Source organism: Akebia trifoliata, chromosome 3, assembly GCF_017979445.1.
Source record: "Akebia trifoliata isolate Shusen 1 chromosome 3, ASM1797944v1, whole genome shotgun sequence".
NCBI classification, from domain to species: Eukaryota; Viridiplantae; Streptophyta; class Magnoliopsida; order Ranunculales; family Lardizabalaceae; genus Akebia; species Akebia trifoliata.
In genome coordinates this window covers 35,626,350-35,649,518 of record NC_141377.1, presented here as the reverse complement: position 1 = coordinate 35,649,518, position 23,169 = coordinate 35,626,350, and the positions used below count along the sequence as shown (strand labels likewise).

At 35.3% G+C, this 23,169-nt stretch overlaps 1 protein-coding gene and 1 pseudogene across 4 annotated transcripts; one reads left to right on the top strand and one right to left on the bottom strand.

The window, feature by feature from the left end:
• The first annotated feature begins 1,427 nt into the window (after window positions 1-1,427).
• On the top strand, window positions 1,428-7,631 carry LOC147406616 (scarecrow-like protein 1 pseudogene; annotated as a pseudogene). The gene is made up of 2 exons (XR_015176504.1): window positions 1,428-1,556; window positions 4,643-7,631. The product of XR_015176504.1 is annotated as a scarecrow-like protein 1 pseudogene (transcript).
• On the bottom strand, window positions 7,508-21,258 carry LOC147406615 (Polynucleotidyl transferase, ribonuclease H-like superfamily protein). 3 transcript variants are annotated; one of them, XM_086434749.1, is made up of 15 exons: window positions 20,935-21,258; window positions 20,753-20,809; window positions 20,599-20,664; window positions 19,672-19,805; window positions 19,380-19,492; window positions 18,674-18,799; window positions 18,523-18,596; window positions 18,090-18,149; window positions 13,203-13,258; window positions 11,852-11,912; window positions 11,436-11,703; window positions 9,583-9,764; window positions 9,214-9,509; window positions 7,764-7,802; window positions 7,508-7,661 (listed from the first exon to the last, which is right to left on the bottom strand). In XM_086434749.1, the coding sequence occupies exons 1-15, from the start codon at window positions 21,040-21,042 to the stop codon at window positions 7,583-7,585; spliced, it is 1,719 nt and encodes a 572-aa protein (XP_086290875.1). In that variant the 5' UTR covers window positions 21,043-21,258; the 3' UTR covers window positions 7,508-7,582. The 3 variants fall into 3 exon arrangements, with proteins under 3 accessions (XP_086290875.1, XP_086290873.1, XP_086290874.1); XM_086434747.1 differs by having other exon boundaries at window positions 7,508-7,802; window positions 20,935-21,257; XM_086434748.1 differs by having other exon boundaries at window positions 7,508-7,802; window positions 18,523-18,593; window positions 20,935-21,256.
• Between the last annotated feature and the right edge of the window lie 1,911 nt (window positions 21,259-23,169).

The following is a 23,169-nucleotide window of genomic DNA, read 5'->3' as shown; positions in this document are numbered from 1 at the left end:
ATGCCTATTCACATCTTAATTAAATGGTGGCGACTCCAAAACCTAAATAGATGAGCTCAAACCCCTAAAGGTTTTGAAGTCCACATATCTACAAAAAATATTTAAATTCTTAAAAATCAACTATATTAAAAAAAAAGTTTTGAAATCAATCTATTGGCATTAGTGGACCTGAAATTGGTATAAGTTATCGATATTGCATAATCACATTGAATTTCACTTTTCTATTAGTTTCGGCCTGCCAAGTGCATTTTAGAAATAATTTATTTAGAATTCTTAGATGATCCTTACATGAACCCTAGTAATGTATTTATAACGATTACGTCAACCAAGATATAAAAGATAAGTCTAATCGAAAAATCTTAATCAATATCACTCATACTATTTAGGTTTAAATATATTTCTTACCAATCATTCCTAATATAAAAATTATGAGTTGATATATTCTAAATATATCAATCTCCTCACAACCTTGCATTTGTGATGAGATGCATCGACTATGATTGAGTGTATCTCATGCACCTTAATACGATGCATATTATTATCCAACACCTTCTTGCAATTGCATGGTCCTTTGAAGAAAAAATATATAATTGATTTTTTTTTAATTATTTCTCTTGATCTCATTCAATGATATGCTATCAGATTGCCCTTATTTGTGAATTTCATCACTATCGCATCATGTTATTTTATTTAATTTTAAAGTCAGGAAGCAATGGCTTATAAGACTAGTTTTGCTACAATCTCTTTTAGGAGCATACAAAGTAGGATCGTGTGGTTTAAATGAAAGAACTCTCATTATAGAGATTTTAGCTAGGGGAAAAAAAAAATCTAAAACATGTATGTCTGAACTTGGGTGACTTGTAGAAATATGGAAGGAGATATATTTTTTATGGAAGAAAACTAAACCAATAGTAAAAGAGGAAAAAATAGATTTAAGTCTAGTGAAAGTGGTAGCACCCTCATTGAAAAAGGGTACAAAAGATCATACTCTCAGTGGAACTTAAGTTTTGATACCATGTAGAAACAATTTATTAAGAATTCTTGGATTATTAATACATGAACCCTAAAGAATATTAATTGATAAATATATAATAAATCGATCTCTTCTCATTTTTTACATTGTCAATGATACAGTGTACCTCACACACCTTGATACAATACATCTTACATTCTTATTGTCTGGCATGCATAATGTAGATCTTCAAGTAAGAAAAGTATGATCTACCACCAATCAGACTTGGCTAATTGGTCTCACTGAGCTAGAAGAAAAAATTAACGGCCCTGATTGATTGATGGGTGAAGCCGTGAAGGTACACCACTAACTTTTGTAGTGGTTTGCAGCATCATATATTAATCCAAATCTGTTCAACATGATGTAATGTCCTGCCTAAAACGTCAGACAAGTGGGTATAAGCATGCAGCCAACAGAAACATAAAGAAGTGAAAGTCAGCCTATCAAAAACCAGGGAAAAAAAAAAACATTAGAGGAGAGAAGAAAAATAGAGAGAGATGGAGAAGAAGCACAGACAAAAGAAGCTTCTTTGAATGGGTTTTGAGTAAGTTTCTCAATCTTTTCTCAGAATCCATGAGGTTTGAAATTCTCAATGTTTACTTCTACATATGGGTTTTTTTAAAAAAATTTATGTGTTCAACTTCTTGAATTTGGTATATGTAGGACCCTCCAAGGAGAATTTTTTTTTTCTTCTTGTTTTGAATTTTATAAGATTTGGATTCTTCTGATTTTCTTCATCTTTGATGTGTTCCTTCCTTCTAGAGAATCTCACCACTTCACCATATGATGATACGTGGCCAAATCAGAAAAAGAGATATTGGATCCTCAATTATGCTCTTGGAAAGATTCTGGATTTTATTGTAATTTGTAATTATACTGTAAGTATTAAACTTCCTTGAAAGAATATTTCCATAACTAAATAGGAAACATAATCACAAGAATATACTTTACCCTTGTAAACAAATCATTATTAATAGAACTTTGACATAAAATCTCTCAATAGTCTTCACCTTCTTCTGCACCTCTGTTTCTTTCTTTGTTGCTTTTCTACCAAACAAACCTTACTTTCTGTAATTTTTTAATGCAAAAAGATGCCATAAGATTGTCTACTTGTTTTTACTTTCTGGTTTGTGTTCTACAACTCTATGGTCAAGACTCAAGACCCAAACATTCTCTTATTTCAAAGCTATATCTAAGGGTTTTCTCCATCTGGGTACCTCTAAATTTTTAGGATATTTGTGCTGATATGATCTATAGTGCTTCACCTTCATGTCTGCCTCAGGTGATCTATATTACTTTAACTCTGCTTTTTTTGTTGATTGGTTTGTTTCATTTTTTTTTAATTTTTTTTTTTATAAAAGTTTTGTGCACTAAATCATTATATATATATATATATATATATATATATAGTTTTCCATTGATCTGTTATTTGTGAAGATGTATCTCTGTATTCTGATTATGATTGGTAGTTTTGATGTAATTTCAGAAGTTCTTGTAAAATTGTTGGTATGTCCTTGATTTCTGTTTGTAGAAATTGGTTTACACCTCAAAAATCTTTTGTATATCCCTGATCTATTGCATGATAGCAAGAAAGCTTCATAGTTGATAGAAAAAAGAGGTTTTGCTTCATCTTTTAGGTCTATAAATCTGTACTTTTTTTTTGTTCAGTTGTTTGATTAAATTGCCGTTTGGAGGAATTCTTTCTACATGTGTTAAAATCGGATGATACTCTACAAATTACTTACTACATGTTTCATTCTGATTTCTCTCTCTCTTTTTTTTTTTTTTTTAATTTGTTGTACTTGGTTAAAAATAATATATGCGGTCGGTGGGAAAATTTAATCATAGATAGACTCCGGATTCAAAATGAGTGATTCAAGTAGGTGATTCTCAGGTTAAATGCCCAAATTCAATGTTTGTGTATATGGTTGACCGCCGTTTCTTCTAAAAGAGATGAAAGCTAAAGAGTAATCAACTATGCAAAAAATGTAGAAAATCATGAAGCAGACATGAATGGCCAAATGTCCAAAATCTCTTGCAAACTGCTTTACATGGTTTTTCATAAGAAGTGTCTAAGTGGAGGCAACATCTCTCTGCATTTCTCGTGATAAAGAAATTATATGTCAAAGAAACAGTATGTTCGTCTTAGGCGCACGAGTTCTTATCTATCTCTATACATCTGTTAGACCTTGTCTCATTTTGCCTACTGAAACCGATATGTATTGTGGTCTCAATAATATAATTTCTTATTGAAAATTGTTTTTGTCAACATATTTTGCTTTTTTTTTTTTCGTAAATGTAGAATTATATAGAAAAAAACGAGGTGAAGGGGACCTACTTAACAGTGAGATATGTTATTATTTTTGTAAAAAATAGAATGATCATCCATAATCTTTCATTTCCTCTCATAAACTTCATTCTTCTCAAAATAAAAAAAAATAAGGATAGTTATCCTCCTCCGCTTCCGGGTGTCCGTGCTCACATATCGTACCCCAATTCGATCCCTGGCCCTCTTATATTCACAGTTGCGCCTTCCCCATGAGATCGGTCTTTTGGGGTAATTGGTTTGTCAACATGGTATCAGAGCACTAGGTTCGTATAGAACACGGGTTCGAGTCTCCTCGACAGAATTTTCCACCCTTATGGGAAAGGGGGAGTGTTGAGTGTTGTGTTATCCACCTCCGCTCCTGAGTGTCACTTGCTCACGTATCGTGCCCTAGTTCAACCCGTGACCCTCTTATATTCATAGTTGCACCTTCCCCATCAGATCGGTCTTTTGGGGTAAATGGTTTGTCAACATATTGTGCCTACTTGAAGACTGATTCCAAAGGTTGTTTAATGGAGCTTTTTCTCACTTAAGTTCCAATAAGTTTGTCATCCACCTTAATTATGACCTTATGTTTGGTCATAGTGAAAACCCAATGAGTTATTCCAATAGTTCATCCGTGTGTGTGGAGGATCAAATGTGTTATTCAAAGAATGAGAAATGTTGAAAAAAAATGGCCAATTGTCAGATGTGTCACAGCCATTTTGATTGGAAGAATAATGAGATTTGAGATAAAGAAAATTTGAAGAAGAAGGAAGATGAAAGGGGGCTAAATGACTAATATTTCCATGGAGGTTGTTCATATCCCGTTAGGAATAGAATTGTGCAAACGCTATGTTTTTTATGTTATATATTTTTGACTTATGTAAAGAAATAAATCAACCATACTCATATAAGAAAATCTGACTTGGCTCAAAGCAGGTTACATGTAACACTAAACAATTTAATTATGTTGAAACAATATTTATGTTGAAACAATATTCTTGGATAGTGGTTGTCTCTGTGTTGGCTTTATAGTATTTGTGAAACAATAACAGGTTATAAGTATCTTACCATGGTTTAAAATTTCATTCCATTTCAGTTTATGTCAACCAAAACATTGGTATTTTGAGAACCAGAACATAAAAATTAACTTTGTTCTGAAATCATGTTTGTTTCAGACTGTTTCAATTAACATCAGCATATTTCGGTTTGTACTGCTATGTATAAATAGAAATTTCAGTTATATGTGTCATCTTCTTTTTCTCAATTCAGATATCACAGAGGTTTGAATGGTTTCTTACTGTGTGTAGGCATTGCTGCAGGCTTGCTGAGTGTTTCTACAATATGAGAAGATAGAGTGATACCTTTCGGGTATTTTTTTAGCTTTTACAGCAAAACGTGGTAAAAAGTTATAACATGCAGTGATATCGCAATTCAGATTATTACATTACAACCATATTTTTCCCCACAACTGTGAGAGAGGAATAGAAGGATACCATGTCTTTAGTTAGGTTAGCAGATTCATCTACCAACACATATGGTGATCCTGAACTTTACACACTTAAAAGCCACAGTGACAGCTCATCTTTATCCACTCAACGTGAGAATTTTGACCACCAATACTTCTCTGATTCAATCCAGTATATCTGCCAACCGAACTCTGGCATTCCGGGAAATATGTTGAATCCTCATCGTGCCACTTCCTACCATTTAATGGCTAGCTCGGGTTCTGTCACTTCCCATTCTGTGACAGATTACTTGGATGGGCTGAGCTCGGATCATGGGATAATAGACTGCGATGAAGATGATATCAGGTTAAAGCTTCAAGAGCTTGAGAGGGAGCTTCTGAGCGATAACAATGATGATGATGATGATGTGTTAGGCGCGAACCAAAGCATGGATATAGACTGTGAATGGGCCGATTCCATCAAGAATCTAATACTTCCGAACTCACCAAAGGAATCCTCATCCTCAGACTCAAACCTCAGCAGCATCAGCAGCAATAAAGATTCAGCCGTACTACTTCCTGTCTCCAGCCCACACTCGTCACAAAACCTAACACCTAAGCAATTGCTTTTGGAATGTGCTGCCACAATCTCAGAAGGCAACATGGACGAGGCATCAGTCACTATAACCAAGCTTCGGCAGATGGTTTCGATCCAAGGAGATCCTCCTCAAAGGATTGCAGCCTACATGGTGGAAGGCCTTGCGGCTCGCATGGCGGCATCGGGTCTGGGGCCTTTACAAGGTTCTGAAATGCAAGGAGCCTCCGACTTCTGATCGTCTCTCCGCCATGCAAATCCTCTTCGAGATATGCCCATGTTTCAAGTTTGGGTTCATGGCAGCTAATGGAGCAATTTTAGAGGCATCGAAAGACGAAGATAGAATCCATATTATTGATTTCGACATTAACCAAGGAAGCCAGTACATGACACTGATTCAAGATCTTGCAACTCGGCCAGGTAAGCGACCCTTCATGAGGGTTACTGGGGTGGATGACCCGGAGTCCGTGCAACGTACGGTAGGTGGTTTGAAGGTTATTGGGCATCGACTTGAGAAGTTTGCTGAGTCGGTAGGGGTGTTATTTGACTTCAGGGCTATAGCGATAAAGACCGAGGATGTAACCCCAGCGATGCTTGATTGCCGATCTAATGAAGCACTTGTTGTCAATTTTGCTTTTCAGCTTCACCACATGCCTGATGAGAGCGTCTCAACAGTGAACCAAAGAGACCGTCTCCTCCGCATGGTTAAGAGCCTAGAACCAAAGCTGGTGACAGTGGTTGAACAAGACGTGAATACTAATACTGCCCCGTTCTTCCCTCGGTTCGTGGAGGCCTATAACTATTACTCAGCAGTGTTCGAATCACTCGATGTGACTTTACCGAGGGAAAGCCTAGATAGGATGAATGTTGAGAGGCAGTGCCTTGCACGTGACATCGTCAATATTGTAGCATGTGAGGGTGAGGACAGGTTTGAAAGGTATGAAGTGGCTGGGAAATGGAGGGCAAGAATGATGATGGCTGGTTTTAAGTCATGCCCGTTGAGTGAGCACGTAAACAAGACGATTAGGCAGCTTTTGAAACAGTATTGTGACAGGTATAAGGTGAAGGAGGAGTGTGGTGCACTTCATTTTGGCTGGGAGGACAAGAACTTGATTGTTGCATCGACTTGGAGATGATGAGTTTTAAGCTGAGATCAGGTGTTCCATTGATATCTAATCTAAGTGAGTTTTAAGCTACCAGGGAATGAAAGTTGTAAAAGTATTTTATCATTCATATGTAACTAACTTCTCTTCTATCCACCATTGTGATGTTTGATCCCCAAGCTGAGGAAGAGATCTCGTTTATAATCTGATAAAAGATTCAAACTTATTGCCCCCCCCCCCCCCCCCCTCCCCGGAACCCCATCACGGAGAAAAAAAAATGAACCCACACTGCAATCTGTTACTGGTTGGGTCTGAATGGGCTCGGAGAGAAACTACCAACCCATTAGGTTCTTCATTTTATTTTTATTTTATAAGTGGGGTGAGTCCTAATTAAATGTTTTTGCCATTCTAGATTTCCATGTAAAAGAAGCTCAAGCTAAATTTAGTGTTTATGACATGTCAAAGAAAGTAGAGGTATTTAGGAAATTTTGAGCTAATTCAACAGTTAATTGAGAGAAAATCAATGTGCACCAAAGGGAGAAACAAAGTCAAAAAGTAGCTGTCACTCTATTGATCCCACGAAGTCATCCCTTGGTGCTTGGTGCATAGTGCATTACGATCATATCAACAGAATACAAGGACTAAACACAACAAATGTAGGGATAATTTATCATGTGGTCGAGCATCTAACATGATATCCATATAGAGCTTACAAGTAGAAATAGAAATAGAGTAAAAGAGCAGAGCATAAAAAAATATTGATATAAGCTAAGCCACGCCTAATTAAAGTTGTTAACCCTACAAGGACTTATGGGTTTGGGGCATAAGGTACAATAATTCATACAAACTAGGCACAGACTAAATTATACTTGTATTTTATGGGCTCGGGAATTACAAAAGCAATCCTACTTTATGGGTTCAAGGTCAAGACCCTAGCCCTTGTTTTTCAGGGCTGGGTTGGCAGGATAGTCTGCCGTATCGATGGCTCTTGCACAAACTTTGTATAAAAAAAATCCCCTTTATGTACTGGTTAGCTTAAATCTGAAAGAAAAGATGATGCAACCATTAACATAAACATTGGGCAACTGATACAATAGAATTTCTATCCTCCATCGATTCAATGGTTTACATCATCTATAACCCCCTCAACAAAATAGGGCCAAAAATGAAAATAAAAAACAAAAAAATTATAAATTCTCGTCAAAATTTGTAATCAATTCTTGACACAAACGAAACATAGAGCTACTTCAGCTTGGGCCTGGAGCTCTTCCAATACCTTCACAAGTTTCTCGCGGCACATCGTGGTCTCCTTCTGTTCTGTGAGCATCTTCCTTAATCTAGACAAATACATGAGACGATACAAATCATTTAAACATGAATGAAAGTTATACAAGTAATTGATAATGGTTTGAAAGCAATGTAATTCAAATATGTTTCTCTTGGGGAGTGAGTTAGACTAAGGCAAGAAGTCAATATCATCATTTCGTCACATCTTATCTTTCTTTTACAATATATTACTTGTATTTTTTTTTTTTTTTTGTCTTACTTTAAACCCGTATATTTAAGGCATCCCTCAATAATCTAGTGTTACATTTATTCCTTTCTAATCTCATCAACTTTCATCGATGGGGAATGTAGCAGAAGAGCCAAACTCACAACCATCATAAAGAGGATTGCAAGCATTTAGCTTCTACTTTAACATTGATAAATTGATTGATGTTTGGAAAATGATCAGATAGTGAGAGATAGGAAAACTCTTACTAGCAAACAACATTTCCCCCACATTTCATCAACTAACAATATCAACTAGCTGAACACAAGCAGTTAATCGACGCCCAACCAGTGCAAAAAGATACAGGCTCGAGCAGTGTAGTTAATAAGGGTGAAATGCGCACATAAGGTTCAAGGGCCTCTTGGTGCCTGAGGTGCATGCCTGAGCAAGGCACAATAAAATTATCATATAATCATAAATTATAAAATTCAAAAAAATTAATAGTGAAAGATTGTTTTAAATATTTTTCGATTATAATTATAACAGGTATAAATATGAGTTATAAATAACGTAAAGTATTCAATACTTCAAATATAAGAAAAAGAACAGAAATTAAAGAGGACAAGCAAGAAATAGAGAAGTATCAGCAGGTCAGCAACAATGATAGCTGCTACTGCAGCACAACAACATCTAGGGTTGTCAATGGGTGGGTCCGTTCCGGGCTTGGTTGAGCCCTAACTCAGCCCTAAAGAGGCGGGTTGTACCTTAGACAGCCCTATATTCCTAGTGGACCTAAGTCCACTAAGCTGTAATCCAACACTATGGGCCAAATAAAAATGACAAAATGTAAAATTAAACATTTTTAATGGTTAGAAATGTACTTTCCAAATAAAACTTTCTTTTATGTAAAGACTATAAAAATAAAATCATTTATTTTCTTCAATTTTAGATGAGGCATGCGCTTTGCACCTTGACTGAGGCGCAATCAAGGCGTGTGCCTTAGTATGACTCACTTACACTGCCCCACCTCAAAATTATTAAGGCATCTTCGGTCCACCCCGCCTTGAGGTGCACCAAGGTGTCTGCCTTGACTACACTGGCCTCAGGGATGACCCATTTGTAAATCCAATGCAGCTAGAAGGTGCATTTATTTTTCTTCCATTAAGACCTTGTATTCACCATTCGAGCATTTCAATTCAAACTAGTTATTAGATTATCAATATTGTTTTATTAATAACAAGTAAAAAAGCACACACCTTTGGACAATTGCTGTGTCTCCATGGCCAGTACAAACAATAAACATAGCATTATTCGGTAAGTCAGAGTAGAGGCTTTGGATCCTAGCATCCATGCGAGTTAAGATACCCTTTAATTCAGAAGTCATACTGTATCGAATGCCTTTCTTTCCTGTAGACTTCTTATGACATGTAAGCAATGAAATCATCTCCGCAACCTTCCCATTCAACTTCTCTATGTCCTCTGCTTGTCTCTTGTAATACAAATTCAATTCTGAGAATTGGGTCCAAATGAAGTGTACCTTCTCATTTTTTACCTACACCCACAACTGACGGCTATCAGACAACAGAAATTAAATTTATCAAGTAAACGGCAAGTCAAATGCCAACCTCTTTTCTGGCCTTTGAAAGAGCTTCATCGTCCGAAGACACAGGGAATGCATGGCAAGATCCAGCAGCATAACGCTTCACAACAGAAATTTCATCAATAAAAGAGCATGTTTTGCCACAATCACTCAAAACTGTAACCAGCTTCTTCCGCAAGACTGATGGAGGAGAGCCAAAATCAGGTCCTGAAGCAAAGAAAACAAACTCGAACTAATTTAGGATCAAGAAACAAATATTAACCGGACAGGTATATATTTATCATTTTTCTTGTTTCCGGCCGGATACATATAAAGTTCACTTAATGCCTCTATTAGTTTAAGTTTATAACAAAGGGGTTGTTTATTACCGACCATTGTTTTTGCTACTTTTTCCCAAAAAAATAAATAAAAATAATCCCCTGATGTACTCAAATTATTCTAATAACCAAGTTACTCTAAAGGGTAAAGAATAAAATTCCTCCCTATATTTTCTCTCTTATTGAAAATTGATTGGGATTATTCTTAGGTAAATAATTTTTCTTGACAAATTACAAAAGCTCACAGTTTCCAATCTGTGAGCTAGTTTGCAAAAAAAAAAAAAAAAAAAGATCAGTTCTAAAGCTAGCTTTGAGGAACTTACAATGACATCCCTTTTATTTAAATATAAACTTGGATTGTTTTTTACATAATTCAAATTTCCACATTTGATTTCTTACGACTATTGACGAATGGAAGAGTAATATAGTTATTTAAGTTGAATTATCCCTTTAATAAATTCCCCAACCTTTCTATCCCAAAAGCCTTGTCATCATTATCAAAGACTTCTCCTAAAATTTTGGGGTTAGCTGAACGATTCATGGTCCTTCATTCAGTTCTGTCTAAATTCATCATGTCATCTGTTAATTTAACTATCTGCTCAATCCCATAAGCCTCTCATTCTTTTCAAAAGTTATCTACAGTATGCATTTGCTAGATCGCAAGGGACATTTACCCTTCAGTGAGAACCTACGAAGCTAATTGAATGGCAAAACATCTGATCCATCGCATAGTTTTGAATAGTTAACAGAAAAATGTTCCAAATCTAAGACATACACTCGCTAAATTATGGTCATCGATCAAAGAAAAAAAATTCTTGCTAGGATATCTATCCTACATTTAAGGCCACGCAAATGGTATACATGGTGCCCCACACTTGCACCATTTGTGTAGTACACTTACTTGAGGAGCAAATGCATTGCATGTGCTCTTCCACCTGGCTTTAATCCATATCCACCTTTTCAGTTATTTCTTTTATACGTAGAATATGTCACATGCACACAAGAGTACCAGATTGTGGTACAGACTAGGGCTGTCAATGGATTGGTGTTGATTTGGTACAATGATAAATAAGTATTGGATCAGGCTCTTAATGGGATTGGGTATATATCAGATCTCAATATCAAGATCCAAACCTGGTCAAATAATAATGGATTGGGTCCAGATCAGACCAAATTTGATTTGATATGCAAAATCTAAATAAACTTTACATATTTAAATAAGTATATTATATAATTTCAAACATTTTATCGGATAGGGTCCTTAACGGATCGGGATATGGTCAATCCAGATCCAATCTGATAAGATATCATATTGGAATGGATCAGACTTCAGGTCTGGTCCAATCCATTGACAGCCCTAGTACAGACTCTACAGAGCATGCCCAAATTCTCAAGTCAATATATGCAATGACTTGTATGGCAGCACCTGATTTTACATAATTCATATTATATGAAGAACAAAAAAGCCATCTTCCATATAACTTCCATTAGCTTATAGAACATTCGGAAATAAAATCGTATAATATGAATGTTCGATTTCATAAGAAAATGGATTGTTTACCATGTCTAATTTTTAATAGCGCCAGTTCCATTGCTGTTCTAGCATCTTCGATACTGTCATGTCCATTTCCTGTGTCCTGAATATCCCGAGAAAGAAATCTTCTGGCAAGCACTCGCAAAGCAGTCTTGTAACGTGCACCACGAGGGTGCTTGTACAATACCGCAGTATCAATGACTGAAGTGTGAGAGATCTTCAGTGCTAGTAAGTCATTCTCCAAAGAGTGCCCAACTAGGATTGTCTCTTTGAAAACAAGCTCTAAAAACTCCGCCTAAATATGAAAAAAATAAGCAACAAGTCAACAAGAACCACATTAAAATATGGAACTTGATCGAAAAGAAATTGGTAAAGCAAATAAAAACCACGCAATGCTACACAAGTTTGTGTAGAATGGAAAAGAAATAAACACCAAATCGGACCTGAATATCTTTAAGTGTCGTAGTCACACCATTCAGCATCTCATAAGTGATTCCACTGTACCTGTGCAATCCAGAAAGAAGATAATTTTAAACAATATCGGAACTTTGATTTTTGTATCCAAATAAAAAACGGTATAATATTTCCTTCTGTTAGGGGAAGAACCACTTAGCGAAAAAATTAAACAAAACAAAAGGGTAAAGAGAGTAATAAGATGGCAACTAACAAATACTCGCATGTTTGCATCCTACATTAGAACACTGTAATGTTATGCATAACAAATTTAAGGATAATCTCTGAAACCAAAGCAATATACTGAGAACAAAAAATTTTTCTGAATTTACAGGGCTTGTATATAAGTTTTAAATCCATGTGTGATCTAGTCACAAAACTAGCCCATTCAAACACCAATTCGTCCTTTGGGTTGCCACAGTCAAAAATTCAATGTTCATAAATTGTTAAATGTAGGATCCATGGTTTCATACCGTTCCAGAATTTTCAGACATTCCGGTTTTGGCCAAGACTGGAATGAAACATTCCCAAAACATTGAATGTTTGGGTGTCTCTTGAAACTTTTCAGGATGTTTCAGTCGAGCTCAGATTTTCTCCAAACAAAAACATTTCCTTGAGAAGAGATTTTTTTTATAGGATATATATATATATATATATATATATATATATATATTTGAGAAGAGATTTTAAACCTTGGTATGATCAATAGCCAATTTTAATTTTTGAACAGTCACGGGTAGTTATTTGGATTTGGTACATATGGACTTGTTGTAATCGATGAGGATTGTTCGGATGGTAGACCTTCCCCTTGGATTGTCTTCAGCCCAAGATTTTCCCCAGTCCAGATGATCCTAGTTATTCATTCAAAACCTTTTTTACGCATGTGAAAGATGTCAGAGGAAAAGTTTCAAAACCCATGCGACAAAATCCATTATTCAGATGGTTTGCAATTGTCAAGAGAGGATTTTAGAAGATGTTTGGTCCATCGGTGTTTATACAGTCAATATCAATGAACACATGGCCTCACGTGTGACAACTGCGTCCCCACTTTTTTATGGTCCAAAATGAAGGTCCTCCACTGGATGGTTGGAATCACTTCAAGTGATACAAATTTTGTGTTGTGTCTAACCTATGGGATGCCCTTCAGATTTAGAAAATCCAGATCAACTAAATGCCAAGTAACATTCATTTTCTGGGTCATGTGTATATTTTTCTGAACCTAAGCTTCATACTTAGGTCTTAGGCTACATTGGCCCTCGAATAATCAATATACAATTCACATATTTATTGGGAAAACAACATGTCACATCCAACTTAATCCAAACTTAAATAAGATCATACCTGGTATTGTAGTCAACAATAGCATTGGAAGGTTTTACTAGTTTGTCTAATACAACCTACGGAAAAATCAAAGAGTCGATTACTTTCACATATAGCGATAAAAAAATGAGTAATAAATATGAAACAAATGCATAATAAACTATAACAAACATTTTTTCTAAGGCATTGGAAGCATAAGCTTCAAGGTGGGGCTCTCAAGAAGGGCCTCAAGTCCTTGAAGCACCCCTTATCTTCTTCAAAGGCTTTCGCTTTATTCAAAGAGGTGATGGAAAAGCTTGCTTATATACCTTAGGGGAGGCATAGACCAATTTGGTGCTTTTTGACTTAGTCGTGCAACATACAAGGTAAACTTTCGAGGTTTATGGTGAATGATGGGCCATTAACCTCCCACCTCCAATTCGCTGACGACACCGTAGTGTTCTTGGACCATTCCAAAGATAAAGTGAGAATCTTGCATCTGTTACTAAGCTACTTGAGGCAATCTCTGGCCTTCATATTCATTTGCAGAAAAGTAAGATTTTTGGGGTAGGGGTTGTTGATGATCTGTCGTTGTTAGAAACAATCTTGGGGTGCTCTAGTGATAATCTTCCCTAGTCCTATTTGAGCCTCCCTTTAGGAGCGGCGAATTGCAGTAAGAGCATTTGGGATGGGGTTGTTGATAGAATGGAAAAGAAGTTGAACACGTGGAAAGCGAGATATCTTTCTAAGGGGAGTAAGATGGCATTGATCAAAAACACATTGTCTAGCATTCCTATCTACTTCCTTTCCATTTTCTATATGCCTAAATCGGTATAGATCCGCATGAAAAGACTTATGAAAAATTTTATGTGGAATGATAAGAATAGAAGAAGGAAGTATCATTTGGTTAATTGGAAGTTGATTTGCACCCCCAAAAGAAATGGAGGCCTAGGGATTCGAGGTCTTAGGCTCACAAGAGGTATAGTTTGTGGAAGAGAGTTGTTACTGCTAAGTATGGGGAAAAGAGGTTCGGGTGGTTTAGCGGGGAAGCTAAAGAGTCTTACGATTGCAATGTTTAAAAGGGTATTCTCAAGGTAGTCGACGATTTTGCGAGAGAGATCAGTTTTAGAGTAGGCTGAGGGGATAAAGTGAAATTTTGAGAAGATAGGTGGTGCGGTAATTCGGCTCTATCAACTCAATACCCATCATTGTACACTTGTTCTCTTAAAAACAATTGCACGATTAAGCACTGTTTGATCCATAACGATATCACTTATTCTTGGGATTTGAATTTTAGAAGAAATTTCTATAATTGGGTGTTAACCAAGGTAACATCTCTTCTAAATATCTTGAATGAAGTCCAAATCAGGGCGAATGACCAAGCCAGGAAGGAATAGGTCATGACTAAGGATAGGAAATTCACTGTTCACTCATTTTACAAAGACATTCTTCAAAGGTGGGAGAAGACTTTTTCGGAACCTCTCATTTGGTCTTCTCTTGTCCCTTCTAAAACTTTCTTCTTTGTATGGTTTGCCTCCTTAGGAAGGATTTTTACTTTTGCTAATTTGATTTCTCGTAGGTGGATTACTCTTAATTTTTGTCCCCTTTGTAAGAGTGATGGCGAATCTATGGATCACATTCTTCTTCATTGTTCTTTCTCCCGAGAAATTTGATCTTCTTCCATGTTTTTGTTTCATATGATTTGGATTTTCCCGAAAACTTTGTTATGATATTAGAAGGTTAAGCTTTCAACGTATTCTCTCATAGAAAAATACACATTTGAACTATCCTTCATTCAGACATAGCTTGGGATCTTTGGAAAGAAAGAAACAACAGGGTGTTCCAAAGCAAGGAGAACAATTTGCATACGGTGTACATGGAGCTTTTACGGTTGCTGTTCTCCAGATTTTCTTTTGAGGTCTTTGTTTTTAGATGGGATAGCTTATGTAATTAGCTGGATCTTGTTTTTATCTTCTCTATTTTTGCTTTCCATCTTGAGGGCTCTCTTGGCCTCCTTTGTATTCTCCTTCTTTTGATATTTATAAAATCTTTATACTTATAAAAAAATGATAATCTAAAAGTCCTTATAATTATAAAGTTGTCTATGTTATAACATTTAATTTACATAAGTATCATTATATATATGTGGATCTCGTTTGCTAGCCAACGTTGGGAGCCAAAAAATTTCTATGGGTCAATTTTTTTTGGATTGGGCTAATTTTTGTGAGGGTGATCTCTATGGTGAGATCATCCTTAAAAATAATAATAATTTATATATAAAAAAAAAAAATCAACCCAATCTAAAACTTCTAACCCCATCAAAAGTGGTTTACAAGTTGAAAAATTGTGAACTGTCGATTTTTACCGTTAATTTGTAAACCAATTTTGATGGGGTTAGAAGTTTCAAAATGGGCTGATTTAAGGATGATCTCATCACCATAGAGATCATCCTCACAAAATATCAGCCCAAACTAAAACTTTTAACTCATATAAGACAAATTTTGACTCCCTAATGTTGGCTTCCGAACCTGACTCTACAAAAATTTTGGCCTGAATTTTGGACTCAATTGTCTTAAGTTTGCCTCATGCCTTATACTTCAGTTGGTGCATCATACTTCCTTGAATTCAGTATAATACACTGTTGGGATAAAGCATAATTGAATTACCATCTCTCCATACAAGATATGGACTTCATTACCACAAACGGAAAGCATCAACATCATACAACTAGTCTTCCAAGAAGATCAGACATGCCCATTTGATGATTTGACATTTGAGTTGATCTACGTATTTTTGAAACAGTGAAATTAGATGCCAACAAGGAAGATAGATTACATGGAAAGCATCAACATCGTACAACTAGTCTTCCTAGTAGAAGACCAGACACGCCCATATTATGATTTGACACTTGAGTTTATCTACGTATTTTTGAAACAGTGAAATTAGATGCAAACAAGAAAGATAGATTACATTACATTGATAATCCTTATTGTGAGTCCTCACATGATACGATTTTAGTATTGTCTTGTTTCCTCAAGCTTTAGAGCATGAGCTAGGTTTCAAGATACCACACTTTGCATGCTCCTAATTTTTATTTTTATTTTGGATAAGTACTTTGCATACCCTTTCCTTAGTGACCAGAGAGTGAAGTGGAAGCGAAAACATGAGCGCATCCAATCGAAAAATTTCTGTCTATATATATATATATAAATCCCTGAAGCTGGTTTTTATAGTTTGTTGAGATTAATATCAATATCAAGTCACCTTGACAATCTAATCCATCCATTTCTTTTATTGCTCATTGATCATAATTAGTAAACCTATAATTTAATTCAATAGGTCGCAAGGCAAAAAAAAAAAACATTTAAAAATGATTAAGGAAATACCTAAGGAAAAGATAGTGGATTGATTTGTGGGTCTAAAAAGATTTTGAAAAAGTTTGAGACAATAACATCAATGTTTTATATTACTAGTTACATCCGTTACACAATAACGGATGACATGTGACCCATTTAAAGATTTGGGGGCCTCAATAGTATTCTAGAAATATTTGAGGGATTTAAGATTAATAGTTACAAGTCTTATATTACATGGACACAATAACAGATGACATGTGATCCATTTAAAGATTTGGGGCCCCAATAGTATTATAGAATATTTGAGGGGTTCAAGATTAATAATTGCAATAAAATAAAAGAAGATTTTTCACCACGTTTTTGGCAAATTATGATTAAAAAATGTAGTTTTAATAATTGAGACCATGAATTTCTGGCGTGAAACTGCTGTTTGAGTGCAGGGTGGCCCACCTGAGTAGGCAGTTTGGGTTACTAAGCTCCTATCTCGACAATGGCGTTGAATATCTTCTATTAAAGAACCATAGAAAACGATACCAAGCTATTGCAAAGGAGAATGCCTTTGCCATATCTTGTATGAGCATACTTCCCAGGATAAGCTTCTTCGTTGTGTCCTTGCACAAGGCATACTCTCTGTCCTTGGATACAAAGCAGACACATGACCAGTCTGACTACAATTATAGAATGTGATCATCTTTCCATCTAGGGGTCTCCAATTGTTGATATATATCTATATGTATCGCCTTATTTAGTAAGGTTTAGTCTCTATTGCACACTTAACATGAACTGCAGTATTCTTGGTATCTCTCCTAACACATGGACTAAACAGTATTGATGTAACAGAAAATTGAGTTTGCATATGCCACTGTGGCTGACACTTTGTGTCAGTGGCATACACACCAACACGTTTCTGGTCTTTGATACATAGGTTATTAGTTGAGCTAGGATTAGGAAAGTTATGTTTTAAGTCTCTCCATGAGACATGCATATTGACAAGAATCTCAGAAAAGAAGGGGCAATGGAATAATGACCCATGTTGAAATTGTATTGAATCCTGGTTTATTTTAGTAGAAAGCTTTTCCCACTTTGAGCAGATCGTAGAGTAGAAGGCTGCATTAATTTTTTTTATTATTTCTTTTGAATGTTGCATGCTATTATTGTGGGTTATTTACCGGCTAATCAATCAGCACTAGCTCAGTTGTGACTTGGGTGCAAGTGATTGGACAGCCTGTTTTTAGTGTGAAGTTGTATTTGAACTGAACTAAGAAATTGGGCTGGGTGGGTGTGTGGAGGGGTATCTCCATGATCTTAAATTCTGAATTCAATAGCATAAATATTAAGGAAAAAATCATTGCAGCTTACCCACACAAACTACATATCTACATGCGTAATGATTTAAATGAGATTGACTCTCAAACAAATTAGTAGTGAATAGTGATAATCCGTTTAAGCTTTTGATAAAACCAACATTAGAAAGCAAGGTCAAGAAAATGATTTGGAAAAAAAAAATCTGAAGGAAGAAACCAATTCTTTGCAAAGCGGAAAAACAGAATATGACTATATGAGTAATACATACCTTCCCTTTAACATCTACAAGAGTCGCCCTTGTAAGTTCCAACCCAATGCCTGTAACACACTGACAAAGCAAAAGGCCAACATATACCAGCATAAGCAACAGATTTCAAACAATTTAAATGTGTGCTTTATGTAGGTCTATCCAAAGCATATTAGTAATTTTCCATTTCTCATAGAAGTTTTCGTGGAAAGCCTAAATTGGTCTTTGGCCAAAAAAATTCAAGGAGTTGGTGAGCACAAAAGAGTATGCCACATGGAATCTTTGAGATGTGAGAATATTGAATACTCAATGACCCCAGGGCCATGGAAGAAATGTCAAAAGCCACCTATATCCTGACCAATGAATAGGTTTCTTTCTTTCTTTTTTAATTGATCTGAAATAAAGTAGGACATCAATAGCTTTTAGGAGTCAAAATCAACAAGTGCAACCTTACCATCTCACAATCAAGTGCCAGCATTTCATAGGGAGAAGATCCTACAGGAGCAGGGACAGTAGAGACAAAATCTGCTTTGAAAAGTTAAATATAATTTAACTAAATGGTAGAAAATAATCAAGCAGAGAGGATCCACTAATTTGATTCCTACCAGGTTGAGTGTTACAATATCCATTATCTTCCATCTCTTTTGTTGTAAGTGTGTAATATGAAATAGAAAAGGGCAGGTCCCTCATATGTTCTTCAGATGATGGGTTATCTGGACTAGAACTACAAGCTGCACAATGAAACTGCTAAAAGTCAACCATAAAAACCTGAAAAGAAACTACAGGTTCTACAACATAAATGAAATAATATTAAAATATAATACAACTCTCCCCATGCTCCTATTCATAAGAAGGAATGATTTTTTCACCAATTAAAAAGATGAAAATGAATGTTTTCACATCATCTGAAGTCTATAAATAACAGGTTCAACACACAGGTAAAGGACTTTTTAACTCGTGCTCTAATTCAGCCCTTCTTGTTTTCTTACTAACTTGATCATCGGAAGGTCTTGATCTAAGAACCCTTCTCAAATTTGAGACTTTTTGCAAGGATCGGGAGGGAGATCATTCTTGGGATACGAGTATGTGGATGAGGTAATTTCTTTTTACTACAATATATATAATATTCACAACCATTTAACTTTTCAAGAATCATAAAAGATTATTACACAATCACACATGGCATCCACCATATGTAGTTATGTACTACCAGTGAAAATGAATAAACTACTAGAAATTTAAGACAAAATGCATGAAAGATAGCTCATTCTTTAGAAATGAGTCATTAAGATTTCGAAATATATAACGGACCTGGTTCCAATGTTTGATCAGGCATCCTAAAAACTGATTGAATCTCCTCTCGCTTTCTTTTCAGCTTGCTTGTTAGGAGAGCATCTATTGTCTGCATCCCATCTGATATACAACTAGCATAGAACACACCAACCACCATAAATAAAATGCACTAAAAGTGGAATATCCCACGACTAAAAGCAGATATATCCGTTCTACTCAATACAGTAACGGATAAAATGTCAGGAAGAATAAATACAAACAAGCAATTATATCAGAAAAAAAAAAAACTACTTGAGCTTTCATTACCAACCTAAGAGCTAAAACTGGCCTTGGACTGCCACAACTTTTTTTAAGACGAGCTAGTAGTTTAGTTTGTGCCATGTATAATGCTGCATCAAGGCCCGGTACATAAAGCAGAACCACTTTCGGTATAAGGGGTTTGTTCTGCATTTCATAAGAATATATAATCAGTGCATATAGAAACAACCCATAAAGAATTTTCTGCAACAAATCACCACGTAAGTCTTTTCATCAAGAAGTAACGAGAAAAAGGACATCTAACTACTTAAATTAGCATATAAATTAGAGTGGGATCTAAGTATGAAATTTCCTACAGACAGTTGTTGGCTAACATATCATTCATAAAAACTTGTAAGAACAGGTCTTCAATATGTTTAGTTGGTTTAGCTATTCTCCATGACCCAATTGAAGGAGATAAGTTGACACATCTAACATCTTTTTTCATAACCACCATAAGGTAAGATCAAAATAAAATAACTATGGCTACATCAATACACCCTCGAACAAATTTTTTTGTCACACAAGGTCTTGTGAGTGCTAGTTTACGCCCCTGGAAAACACTATGTACGGCAAACCATTACATGTTCATGCAATACTATTGACAAAAGGCTCACAATTGTTTATTGCATGTTTAAATAAATAAATAAAATAAACAAACAAAACAACATAGAGAAAATCCTGCAATGTAGTATAAAACCTCCCGGAATCACTCTGTTTCAACTTGTGTTTAACAACTTGATAATATATAGAGGATGTAACACATCAGCACCCTTAAAGAATTTTTTTTTTTTTTTTTTAAATGAATTCGATAGAGTAGACTCTGAAATTTTGGTGTGCATCAATTCTTTGTTCAGAATTTTTTTTACATATATGAGAAGCAAGAGAGTGAAGCTAAAGGAAGGAATATTTAAATAAAAAAGAAATAAATTTTGTTTACTTTGATAAAAGCCCAAGATGGCATGAAACCTTCACCAAGTACCCAAGTGACAAGCTCTTGAATGTCCTGTTTCACAACAAAAACTCTACCTTTTTTAGAATTTTTTTTTTTATAATAGGAATTGAGTATTAGTTCTGAGAAATTTGAAACCTACTTGAAGATTTAATGTTGAGTCCGCTGTTGGAGCTTTAAAAACCACATCTGCCTTTCCCTGGATGGATGGATATTATCGGGTGGGGTCAAATCCAAATATCAAACAAAAATATATAAATAAATAAATGAGAGAGAGAGAGAGAGAGAGAGAGAGAGAGAGAGAGAAGTGGGGGTAGGGAGTACTTGGGGGCCGTAAACATCGAAGTAAGTTGGGTTGTTGAAGTCAGTGTCTTTCGATTCTTGGATTATTGTGTGGGTTTGATTCTTGTGGCGAGGAGAGCCCATTTTCATCCTCCAATGTCGTGAGAAACTAATTTCGTTCAAGGAAGGAAAGAATGCTAAAGGACCAAACAAGGACGAAATAAAACACTCGTGAAATTGACCAGAACAGCATACATAAAACCTTCTGATCTCTCTCTCTCTCTCTCTCTGGTTCGCTGTTCGTCACTCTAAACGAACCCTATTCGTACTTTCGTAGAGATTCGGAGATATATTTCGTTTTGTGAAACTTAAGCAGAACGACAGACTTGTTTATGAATAGAATAACCCTCCCAATCTTCGAAATGCCGAAAATACCCTCGAGGATTAAAATATAGAGGTTCTATTGCCACACTAACTTTTGCTAATCCCACTCCAAAGAATTAAAACATCTTGGGATATGGCGTTAGTAAAAGTTGGTGTGGCTATGGAACCTCACTTTTTCATTTTCTAATCTTCAAACTCCATCTCTTCTAATGGTTCGGATGATTTTTTGACATCCAACTTTGGTAAATCATTTTGATTTTCAGGATTTTAGGATTTCATGAATGAAAAATTATAGAATTATTAAGATTTTGTCCAGAGTTAAAATCTTCTCCCATCTCAACCATTCATTTTGTACAAATTAATAAGAATTTTGAGATGTAAACGTGACATTGTTTGGGTAGAACTCCATTTAGTTAGGGAAACAGTCCAATTTAAAAGAATTGTACATCTTTAAATAAGTATTATGCTTGGATGAGGATAAATATTGAAATTATAATCTAAGGAGAAATTTTTTTTCTAAGTATAGTTTTTCCTAGACCATTACAAAAGGGGGAAGAAAGAGAGTAAGAGAAACAGAAAACTGAGAGAGGAAAGGAGGGATTTAGGGAGAGACCATGTGGTTAAATAAAATCATGTAATATTGGATATGAAATATAATGGAATGATCCCAAGCTCGTGAATGTAGATACCTTAGTCGAACCACATAAAACTCCATTATGTTCTTTATCTTTTCTATTATTTTGGTGATTTATTGGTGTGGGATCTTAATTCAAATTGAGATCTTGAGGTGGATGCAAAAATTGCATCCACAAGTTTGATGGAAAAAAAAAATCATTTAAGAAAAAAGAAAAGTGGTTTGTTGCATTAAAAATAGGCTCTGGAGTCAGAACAACCAACAGCAAGCTTGTCACTTGGAAATAAAAACAAGAGAGTTCTATTGCCACACTAAGTTTTGCTTTTCCCACCACAAGCATATGTAAATCACGAAAGAATTAACACACATATTAGGGTGGCATTAGTAAAAGTTGGTCGGACAATAGAATCTCTCTCAAAACAATGAGCTTGTTGCTTGACTTTTGCTAAAAGTTATAATGAACTCATTGCTTCCAAGTGACGAGCTCACCACTTGATTAAAGTTAAATGTGGATGGTGCACGTGCCAAAGATCTTGGTGAGGTGAATTAATCAGAGATGTTAATGGAAACTTGATAAAGAGTTTCAATCTACATTGAGGATAAACGAATAAGACTACTAAGTTTCAAGCTTTATATGGGAGAACAAACTAATTCTGAAATTGTGTTTTTAAGTTTTCCTTGAATTTGCTTCAATGTTGGATACATAATTCATGATGTTGGTGGATTTTTGGTTGGCTTTTTTTCCATCAGTGAACATGCTTAAACCTCTATCATAATCAATATATCTCATCATAAATTGAAGATTATGAATTAATATCTTTTACGATAAGAAAAATTGGTGGTGAGGATATTTAAATCATATGAACAATTTATATTAACTAGGAATGTAGGAGCTTAATATTTGATTACTTTCTATATCTTGGCATGATGTAACCTCTATAAATATTTCACAACCTGAAAAAAAAACCTATATTTGACGGATCAAGGTGTCGAATTTTTCATTGTCAAATATTTTTCCAGACAGATCGAAACCATAAAATTAATGGAGGATGGAAGAAATTTGATGGATCTAAGCCGTCGAATTGGGAAACATCAAAAATTTCAACGGCCATGGATTGTCATAGCCGTCGAAATTCAATTTCTAAAATTTGTAGGCTTTGGCCAGTCAAAATTTTCAATTTTCACAAAGTTTTCTATCAAAGTGAATTTTAAATTATCCAAGAATTCTCAATAAAAATAATTTTCTTTAATTATATTCT